The sequence below is a fragment of the Sphaeramia orbicularis genome, chromosome 24 (assembly GCF_902148855.1).
Source record: "Sphaeramia orbicularis chromosome 24, fSphaOr1.1, whole genome shotgun sequence".
Lineage (NCBI taxonomy): Eukaryota > Metazoa > Chordata > Actinopteri > Kurtiformes > Apogonidae > Sphaeramia > Sphaeramia orbicularis.
This window is the reverse complement of record NC_043979.1, coordinates 22,085,530-22,096,930: the sequence shown is the minus strand read 5'-3', so window position 1 is coordinate 22,096,930 and position 11,401 is coordinate 22,085,530. Positions and strand designations below refer to the sequence as shown.

The 11,401-nt window shown below is 42.3% G+C and overlaps 1 protein-coding gene across 3 annotated transcripts; it reads left to right on the top strand.

The window, feature by feature from the left end:
* Positions 1–547: 547 nt before the first annotated feature.
* LOC115415469 (uncharacterized) lies at positions 548–7,102 on the top strand. Of its 3 annotated transcripts, none has more exons than XM_030129056.1 (6): positions 548–594; positions 3,115–3,387; positions 4,244–4,573; positions 5,071–5,150; positions 5,262–6,174; positions 6,279–7,102. In XM_030129056.1, exons 2-6 carry the CDS (start codon positions 3,244–3,246, stop codon positions 6,534–6,536), a joined length of 1,725 nt encoding a protein of 574 aa, XP_029984916.1. In that variant the 5' UTR covers positions 548–594; positions 3,115–3,243; the 3' UTR covers positions 6,537–7,102. The 3 variants fall into 3 exon arrangements, with proteins under 3 accessions (XP_029984916.1, XP_029984914.1, XP_029984915.1); XM_030129054.1 differs by having other exon boundaries at positions 5,259–6,174; XM_030129055.1 differs by lacking the exon at positions 548–594 and adding an exon at positions 621–1,724 and having other exon boundaries at positions 5,259–6,174.
* Positions 7,103–11,401: the final 4,299 nt, after the last annotated feature.

Here is an 11,401-nt window from a genome sequence, read left to right as displayed (position 1 = left end):
ATTAGTCATATTTTAGTGTGATTTGTATAAATATATAGAGACCTTTTTTTCTGGGTTCTTTACTAAACAAACACATTCCTTTAAGTCTGAAGACTATATGTGAAAGCTTGGGCATTTCTGTAACACCACAATGTTTTATTTATATTAGCATGTTGTGACCCATTTCACCTCTATAAATATTGGTTGTTCCACTTGATTATATTGTGATTTTAATTATATTTAAATGAATTCCAGAGCCCTGCCTCTTCCTGTTTAAATAGATTTGCTCCACAATTTCTTTGGCTTTGCTTATCCATCCAGTTCTATTAAAACTGGCATAGGTAATTACGTATGTATGTGACAGACAGATAGACAAACACACGTGAGTGGTCGCATAACTTCCTTTGCAGAGGCAAAAAGGAAGAAGGGTCATATAGGCCAAGCTTTATGTCACAACGCAACAGCACAGGAAGCTTAAATCACCTTTCCACGCAGTTTCACGACCTGCTTTAACCTCGCAGCTAAATATATTTTTATTACTAACGTGTTACGACCTCCGCTTTGTTTTTCAGAACTACCCTTTGCATGCCACGTTGCTGTCGCAGTTTCCTGAAGGTAAAGTAAGGTTTTTTTTAATCCTTGTCCTAAAGTCCTAAGGGACTGTGTTTGTCATTTGTTAGGGAATACAACAGGTGCAAATTACAGTGATGATCCAGGGGCTTGAAACTGAAAGGAATGCTAAAGATCATGTCCTTTGCCAAATGTCAGATCTTGTCCGGATGCCACACATTTCCCAGCAGGCCTTCTGATTAGGGGCAGTAATTGATGGTGTGGCAGATGAACATAGGCAACTGTCCTCAGATGTCACTGGAGCAGGATGAGTCAAGAACACAGTCACAGGTTCAGCTTACTCCTGGACAGAGTCTGAGATTTCACCCATTTTGTGTCTTTGCACAATTTACAACATGCGCTCACCGGAGACTGTGTTAATGGTTGCTTTCATAAGCTTAAGTCATTACAAATGACACTGACATTATCTGTCATTTTTAATGGCAGGTTGCCAAACATGCAAGGCATCCTCATTGCTCCACCGTTTTCGTGACTATGTTCAATAAAGATATTATTGACTGTGACACATTATTACTCACTGTGTCACCTACACCCATTTGGCATCCCTCGGAAAAATGATTTGCTGCAGGGGTTTGTCACAAGACAAAATCTGCCCAAGCATCCGAAAACGGAGTAGCAACAGAGAAGCCTATTGGCCAAGAGATTGCAGCAGCTGAAATAGCTATGTAAACACTTTCCCTCTCTCCGTGAGCCCCAGTAATTATAGCCAGGATGCCGGTGACGACAGTTGTCCCATCGAGACTTCAAATGCTGGAATAAATTTGACATTATGACATTTGATCCTGTCTCCAATGGCGCGCCCACGTAAACACTGGGGAGCGGTATAAAGGCTGGGTACCCCGGCTGGAACAGAAGTTGTTTACCCTTTTGCTCAACGCACCCGGACATAACCTGACATGAGGTGTGATTAGAAGTAGGGGCCCTTTAAATCCAGCCGGGGTTTTTACGTAACACAGCAGAGGAAAACTGAGGGGGGAAGCACCGGAGAGGGGACTTGACAATTTGCGACGAGTGGATGTGAATGTGTTAGAGTGGCCAGAGCGCACGGTGCACAGGAACTACAGCGAACTGAGGATTTATACAGGAGGGCACCGAAAACTCATTTGTAGAAGAAGGTAAGAACAGTTTGGTACCACTACTGAAGTGACAGGTGTAAAGTGAATGTCTAATGCTTTGCTGGCAGATGGAACCATACGTAATAATAACTAAAATCTAAATTTGACTAAACTTAATGACAGAACCTAAAATTGTCAGAGCACTGATTCACCTGTTGCTTTTCAATTTTTGTCTTATATCAAACCTTTTCTTTTATGTTCAAGTATAAGGAGCAATGAGAGTGTACTCTTTGGTTTAATTTCCCTGTGACAGTCCACCCCTCTCTTTGTTCCATTCCATAGCCCCATGCGCACAGGCCACACAGAGTTTACTATGCGTAGTTACAAGTTTATTAATATCTCTACTCTTGCATCACATGTGGGAGGGCAGTGGTGGTACATTAGGATAATATTGAACAGGAATACAGATGTATTTAATGACTGCAGAAATAATACCAAAACCAAGCTGACTTAATTTACTTACGTGGAGCTTATTGAGTTAGTAGGCAGTCAGTACTGCATCACCAAACAACTCATCCAGACTTTAACCTAATATTAAATCACTGTAGGGTCGCCAGTAGTTTATAGGATACACTGAACAGTCATATAAGGGGAAGTCTTTAAGAGCTTACGTGTTGATCCCTTTATTGACCTAAATAGCCTGAAACAGAATCATCTTTCTTGTACTTTGTGGAGGCCACATGCAGTCAAAAGTGGAAACAAGCATTTTTACCCTTCTTAGAAAAACCAGTGAAGCTCGGTCTTGCTGTGCATAGTTAAAATATCTAAGCGATGAGCCATCCATCTGCCCGTCTTCAAAACAAAGCAAAGAGAAGATGAGCTGGTCTCAGATTTTAGTGGCAAAAGGTGTTTGGTACATGCCATTAGGATTACACTGATGCCATGTGTGCACTATTGGGTCAGGTTCCAAGAAAATGGCCACCCCAGTGCATGCTTGAGATATTTATCTTCCTATCTTCAAAAGCAGGCTGGAGGTCAAAGTGACCAGGAGTCTAAACACCCATGCTGTCATGCGACACACTTGTCCACACGTGCCACATAGGTAGGCCAACACGCCTGTGAATTTTGGAGAAGAATGTGAAAGGAACAGGCTGTAAATAGCTGACCTTGTCAATCAGAAGAAGTTATTTAAGATAGGAAATCCCCTTTTACTAAGACAAGTGAATGAAGTGAGTTCAATGGAATTTACCTGTTTCAGCTGCTGCAATTTAACTCCAGTGACTCTGAAGTGTGAGGGTAAATTAGTTTTCAGAAAATGATTTTCTGCCAGATATTAAAAGAATCTTAAAACAGGATTGATCCAGTAGATGAGGACAAGATTAATGTGGCCTTCTAAAAGTAAAACTAATAATAAGCCTTTCTTCTCTGTCCCTCATATTTGTCACTATAGAGTTTCCAGGCCATCGATCCTTTGGCCCTCGCTGGCAAACCCTCAGTGACCTCTGAGAGAAAAGTGCAACAGGAGAAAGGGGGGAAATTGCCATTTAAAAACGCCCCTGGGTATTGAGTGGCCTGCGTCATGGCAGCCATTGATCTGGAGCGCGGACTGGAACACGGCGGTCGCGGCTGGGGGCAGGAGAGGCCAGAGCTGATGGACAACTTCGACTCAGAGATGCAGGAATGGGAAGACCAGCTGCAGGACATTCAGAGGAAAATTGAAAAGGTGAGATTTTATATAAGCACTGAACAGCTGAAAGAATTAAGCATTCAGTTAATTTCCAAAAAATGTCTTATTGCTCACTGAACCCTGGGAATTCAGCTTTATCTCTGGTCTCATTGTTTTACCTAATAATGAAGTTCTCTTGGTATCCTCGAGTCAAAGAAAATGATCTTGACCAAATGAATTTATTTAATTTAAGTAGCAGTCCAAGTGGCGCAAACATGACACTATTTATCTCACAAACACGCCATACCAGAGTGTGTGAACATGATAATAGTTTTGTTTTCCGGTTACGAAGTGCTTTCATCATCCCGAGAGGGTGTGTTAATTGGTGTAATATGTGTGCATGTAACACATGTGTGTGTGTGCTGTGGTCCATAATAAACTGTTGGCAGGACACTGACTGACTCAACCTCATGACCTTGTTGGAGCAATGATACGGACAAATGTTAACAAGCTAATTAAACTCTGATGCGCTGACAGACACGCCGAACTTCTTGTACTTCTCTCTCTCTCTCTCTCTCTCTCTCTCTCTCTCTCTCTCTCTCTCTCTCTCTCTCTCTCTCTCTCTCTCTCTGTCACACACACTCTTTCACACACACAGTCTGAAAGTGGATACTAAAGGAAGTATTAACGGTTGCGATGGGAAACAGATGCTTGTAGAAAATAGAATAGCATGTGCTGTTAACAAATATAGATTAGATTGTGCAATGATTTTGTGATTATTATAAGACATGTTTGTTGTGTAAACACAGTTTGTTGTACAATATGTGCATGTAGAAACATAGCTAGCTAACTTTGAATATCAGAAAATGTAGAAAACACTATTGAATTTATTCTTCTGATTTGTTTTTTTCAGTTGTACAATGAAGTTCAGGCCCGTAGAGGAGGAAATGATATGACCGCTGACAACCAGAAAAATGAGTTGGAGTGTGGCCTAGGACATCACGGTAATGGCCTTTTTGCACCTGGCCATCACAGCAAGAATCACTCTGGAGCTATAAATATGCCACATCACTATAGTAATGGATGTAACTACGGTCCTGGTGGGTACAGCTACCCTGTGAGTCATCAGAATGGCTATGGTTACTGCCACACCAATGGTGTTTCAGAGATCGGAGACTTACTTCAGGATTATTTGGGACAGGGGAAACAGATGAGCCGGAAGAACAATGGAGCTCGCCATGTGGTAAGTTGAGGGAAAGAAAATTTTGTGCCTCATTCTATTGGCATTTGCACATCAGAGGAAACCAGATCAGTGGATGTGATATGAGTCAAAGCTGGGGTTCAGTCAGGAGCATATTGATTACAGTTAGCTGGTTCCTCCAGGTCTGCTTACACAGACAAGTTACCAGATACCAGTTAGTTTCACATACTTTCACTGCAGTCTTTCCCAACTCCTCTCTTTCTTAACTCTCGACAGCATATTGAAAAAGCATGAAGTGTTTACTGACCTACATTAAATACCATGTGAACTACCAGCATTAAAGTACTGTACATCGGAATAGTTTTAGCAGTGCTATATTGAGTGTTGATGAAGGGTCAGCTGAGGTTCAGTTTTGGTATGGGTGACTAAAGGGAACCTCGCCAGTGATCCTGAGTAAGCAGGCTGTACCTTGAAGCTTTTAAATATAGATGCAGATTGATATGGACCATTTTTAATATGTGTTTTTCCCTATTTTCTAGCACTTCAGTGACACAATCAAAGTGAGCGAGGGCATCCCAGCATACCAGGATGAGATCAAAACACGACCTGGAAATGAAAGGTGGGTACAGTACCTTGGTACTAGATGTCCATTTGTGAACACTTCGTTGATTAATGTACCCGACACTGTTTAGTTTATCTTTGATTTGTTCATATTTTGATTTCTCACCAGGGTTGGCCAAGAGCAGTTTTATGGCAGTGTTGAGGAGACTGAAAACAGGAAGAATCGAGTGTCTCACATGAAGAACTCCCCTCGTAGAGAGAGTTCCCCCAGTAAAGAGAACGCAGGTGCCAAACCCCCACTTAGACAAAGAGAAGCTTCTCCTGTACAACTACGCCCAGGCTCACAGCTCCCAATGGTAACCACTGAATCTCCCGCTCTGGAGAGAAAGACCTTCAGTCCAGGTGTGCTCGGAGACAGGAAGTGCGGCAGCCCCTCTGTTCTCAGGAAGTTTGGTGCCATGCTCCATGAAAATGAAGGAAAGCTTCTCACTGAATCTGGGGTGGTGACCCATCAGGGACTGGCTACAGAGCCAAAGTGCCCCACCCCTGGCTGTCAGCGCAAAGCTCTGGGAGCCACTGCAGTTGGCGGCAGGGTGCCCATGCGTGTGCCTACCCAGAAATGCCAAGCAGATTGTGACGTGCTGACAGCAGATGCAGAGTCCAGCCAAGATTGGGGGTTAGCGTCAGACTCTGGTAGACAGAACCATAAGGATCAGAGAGGAGGCTACTGCAGCTCTAAAGGGTCCCAGCCCAGTCCTCAGCAGTCCCAGCGGAGATCACAGGTGGTGGGAAGTCCAAAGCTTAAGCCAAGGGTTCACAGTGGGACAGACAGAGATGGAGGACTGGCAAGGAAGCCCACACCCCACCTTGGGGAGCCCAAAATGGACTATAGGGTCTCAAATTCTTCACCTGGAGCTCAGAGGATCCAGAGGGGTGGGTTTGTTGGTCAGTCAGAGATGGCAGGTTGTGGTGGGATGAGGGATGATGGACTTATTGAGCTGCTGGACATGCTGGAGATTGAACACAAGTACAGCTCCAATTCCAGAACAGGACATACCGCCTACAGACAGGATGCAGAGCTGGTAGGTTGTTTCCTGCCTCATCACTTAATCAAATTCCACATTAGCATGCTTGTTAGTAATTTCCACTAAAGCTGACATTTGTCCTTTTATTTGTCTTCGTCCAGGCAAATCCAACTGAATTTTCCACATCAAAGCCGACAAAGAGCTTCTCTCGCCCGGCACGGCCAGCCAATCAGCGACCTCCGTCCAGATGGGCTAGTCGTACCCCTACTGCCAGGATCACTGCCCCATCAGGTCCAATGTACCGGCCCCCAAGTCCCCTGACTCGTACCCCTAGTCCCATGACACGAGCCCCAAGTCCTGCCCTGAAGCACCGGCCTCTCATGTCCTATTCTCTTCAGACTGAAACTGTCATCATGTGATACTTTGGTTTTAATAAAGTTTGCTGCCATCCCTCAAAACCCACATGAGATTCCCAACCATTTAACACCCTCTCTGTCTGTAAATATTAGGGAAACTTCTATTAAACCAAAAGCTTTACAAGAGATGCTTTACATCAGAAGTGTTTCTGTTCATCTGTTCATCTCCACATTCTCCAGTGTTGCTGTGGCTTTTTGCTTCTTCTGTGCTCAAACTTTGCCAACACGTACATATTGCTTATTGCCACTTCCCTCCTTTTTGTATTGAATTTCAGGTGTTCCTTGTGAAATGAGATTTAAGCATGCAGCCCACGTTTGAGGGTGCATGCTCATGTGTTAAATCCTCGTGGTCGCCATGCTGAATCAAATTCAACCTGGCCACCATTTGGAGCAGATTAAGTTGCAACTGGGCTCCCAGCAGCAAAATACTAACTGTCAACAACAGTGTGTTTTACTGTATCATATTGTCAAAGTAATATATTTAAGATGTTCAAATAACAGCTGTGACAAATGACTATAATATGCCTTTAATGTATTTTTTCTTGTTAATAAATATGACAGTGCTTTGACATAAAGACTCAGTGTCTTTGTATTGCAGAATGATCGTCCTGTGTTGTAACATCAATGATGACTCATATTGCAGTGTTTTGAAGATTTAGTGGACGTCAGGCTTATGGATATCTGACACCAGCAGGTCCCAGCATGCCAAGCCAGTTCAAATGTCAGCTCTAGTAATGTTAGATGTCATTGCTAACCATCCACTTACTTAACACCTAAAGAACTTCCACACTGTTAACTTCCAGGATGGATCTGCAGTAACCTCTGTATTGTTCATTAATAACAGCAATTTTCAATATAACACAACACCTGAATTATGTAGGTTTAATATACATAAATCTATGTGACACACTGAATTTCTCCTACCATGCTGTGAAATCCATAAACACTGTCCAGTGTTGGTTCAGGGGCAGTTATGTTACCCATCGTTACCAGGATATCCAATGTGCAGCACAGACAGTGATTCTGTACTATGAAGGATCACATTTCATGCTCTGAGTTTCTCGCCTCATAAGACTACATCAACAACCTGCGGCTTCCCTGTCACCTCCTGCTCTGAGGAAGGTGAGGAAACACACCCTCGTGCTTGTCAGCCTCATATATATACACACACACACACACCAGAATATTTATATAATAACAATACATCCCATTTTTCTTATCGTGTTCCCCTTTTTTGCACACTTTTGCAGACAGACTCCCATGTACGTTCAGGCGCAGACATGTACATGGACATGGTCTTCTGGACCAGGTTGCCAAAGTAGTGTGAAATGTCATGTAAAGGCTGGGTTGGGTGTACGGAAGTCCCTTGGCCCCATGATGCCTCAGCCCTGTCACCCAACCTCGGTGCTATGTGGCACCTCAGACAGAAATAGCAAGCGTGACGTGTGTTTTGGTGCCAGAAATCTTAGCCTGCTGTCTTTGGGGGTATAAATAAAGAGAGGGAGGGGGGCATTGCTTCTTCTCTCTGTTAGATTATTTCTCTTTCTTTTATCCTTCCTACTTACTTCCTTCCTGCCAATTAAACATGAAATGAATTATGACAAACAAGTGTCTTCAAATCAGGAGTTTAATTTGCTGCTCCTGTAAATGACTTTGCTGCTTTAAAAATCCTTTAAGAAGTTTTAATTTTAGCTTCTTGTTGTAGTTTAGGCAAATATGATTACCATTCCTTCCCAGGCTACATTTCATAGACTTGTCTTCTTTCTTTTTCTTGCCCGTCCTTGCTTTCAGTCTGAGTGTGTTATGTGTAAATGAGAGCCTGTCCATCAGGTTGGCACCTCCTTGCACCACACGGGGGTATTTTAACAAGGCCATCACTGCTCTGTTTACATCAGGCTGACTTTGCCAAGCTGCTATCCAGGTGATTTAACTGTTCATCAGATGATATATAGTGTCAAGTATAAAAAAAAACATTGCATGGTTTCTTCTTTCTTCTCCTTTTTTTCCATCCTCCACTGTCCTTCCCAGTGATTCCCAGACTGAGGACACTCTGACCAGGCGGGCAGAGCTTGGCACAGCATGTTCTGTGCTGGACGGCTATTCATGAGAGCAGAGACAGACAGATGACAGAGAGAAAGAAAGGGAACACAAGAGTGGACAGCTGAACTGTAGCCATGGCTCCCCTGACGTCAGCAGTCCAAGTTATCACACCCACTCTGGAGGCAACACCCATCAAAAAATAGTTTGTATCACAGAACTGAAGACTAGTTACACTACTTGTGCAATATGTGCTCCTTTACAAATGTGCAAACTACAACATTTCCTCTAGCCTTATGTAATGTTACTTTACACCTTTGAGTTATTTTAATTACAGGTCGATTATATTTACAAGTCAGTTGCAACATAGCCTGGCCAAAAAAATGTGCTTGCACCTGGGTGTAACTCAGCAAATAGTTCAGATCCTTCCATCGCATAATTACTTAATATGTTTAAGGTGCAACAAGTTATTTGACCCTAATTCATTCAATGAACAGCTTCTCATTTTTTTTAACTTATATTTTCATTCATTCATTTTCTGAACCTGCTTTATCCTCACTAGGGTCACTGGAGCCTATCCCAGCTACTTATGGGCGAAGGCGGGGTACACCCTGGACATGTCACCAGTTCATCACAGGGCTGACATATAGAGACAATCAATCATTCTCACATTCACACCTATGGCCGATTTACATTAACCGATTAACCTATCAGTGCATGTCTTTGGATGGTGGGAGGAAGCCGGAGTACCCGGAGAGAACCCATGCAGATACAGGGAGAACATGCAAACTCCACACAGAAAGGTCCCACCCCCATTTACTGGTGTAGGAATCGAACCCAGGAAACTTACATTTTATTATTTCATTTTTGAAATTTAATTTTAATTTTTATTTTATATTTATCCTTACTTGGTATGTCTTTTCCAATTAAATGACCCAAATATAAGGGCAACACAGCAGTGCAGTGGATAGCACTCGTGCCTCACAGCAAGAAGGTCCTGGGTTCGATTCCAACACCAGTTGATGGGGGTGGGACCTTTCTGCACTGATAGGTTAACTGGTTAATCTAAATTGCCCATAGGTGTGAATGTGAGAGTGACTGGTTGTTTGTCTCTATATATCAGCCCTGCGATGAATTGGTGACTTGTCCAGGGTGTACCCCGCCTTTGCCCCCCACGTAGCTGGGTTAGGCTCCCTGTGACACTAGTGAGGATAAAGTGGGTTCAGAAAATGAATGAATGACCCAAATATAGCACAGAACATATCCTTGGTAGTTTGTATCCCAATATTTTTCTGCATTCTTCACTGATATTATTCCAATATTGGGATAATTTTGTGCACTGCCAAAAAACACGTGCATGATCCACATCCTGCTCACCACACAACCTCCAACAGGGCTGAGGTAATGATAGTGAAGCTTTTTTGATCTTTGGTGTTATAAAAAAAATCTCTCTGTTTTTCCAACAAAATATTTTCCAATTTGTGGAATTAGATGTAGTCACTTGAGTTTCATATATTTCATACCCTGTATCATCACTAAACTCTACCAACAGGTCTTTTCTCCATTTTTCTCTAACATACAGAGTCGAAGTTTTCAGCATCTAATTTATTTAAGCAACCATATTAGAAGAGAAGCTGAAAAATGATTAAAAACTGCCCAATGCTTTCATAAAACCTGGATGGATAGCAGTCAGTGAAGAAATCTGGTTATAATTTTGTTTGAAATGATTGTGATCAAAGATAAATTATTTTTAAAAATCAATATGACAGCAGTGCCACCTTAAGAAAACCTCTTATTTGGAAAAAAGGCTTGGGTTTACTGGAGACCATAACGCTGTGTTTCAATGGGAAAAAGTCATGTGGTCTGATGAGTCCAGACTGACCCTGTTTCAGAGTGATGAAGTGATTACCCATCATGCCTAGCCTGTAGTACGAATCTGTGGGGGTAGTGTTATGATCTGGAGTTTATTCAGCTGGTCAGGTCCAGGTTCAGCAACGTTATGTGTTCGTAAATGAAGTGAACCTGAATAAACTGAATGACCAGAATGAACACTAGTAGATTTTTTTTCTTCCCTGGTGGCACAGATATATTTCATGATGATGATGATGATGACGATGCCAGGATTCTTTGGGATCAAATGGTGGTCCAGGGACCATGAAACATCTTTTTCACACATGGATCGGCCTCCACAGAGTCCAGACCTGAACCCCACTGAGAATCTTTGGCATGTGCTGGAAAAGTTTACACAGCGGTCCAACTCTCCATCATCAATACAACATCTTAAAAAGTAATGTGACTTTGATTAGAAATACTGTAAATGTTGTGACACTGCATAAACTTACATGCAGTAATCAAAGCTAGTGGTGGTGTGATCAGGACACACATATGTGGAGGAATATCATGTGGTATGTAGACACAATAGAACACTACAGATAAGTTGTTATTTGTCTGTGCTGCAGTAGAGGACTATTAGCCTCACATTCAGATATAGACATTTTCTCCAGACATATAGCAGGAAAAAAAGCAAGTGTAGCTGATAAAGAACCAACAGACATGGCCTTGTTGCGTGGAAGTGAACAATGCACCTGTGTTTTTGCTTTAACAATATCAAAATATAAAAATCCTTGGTCTGGGATAGTCTGCTTGTTAAAATTTCCAATCCATCATGACTAAATTTACGCCTTTCCTCCCTACAGTGAGAAGAACCACTTAGTAGATAAAGAACATTTCCCTCCATTTGTACTGAGTCTTCATTTTATAATGACATCTTCCTCAAGACCATTCATTTCTGACATAAAATCACAACTATGTTCCATGGATGTGTTATTGAA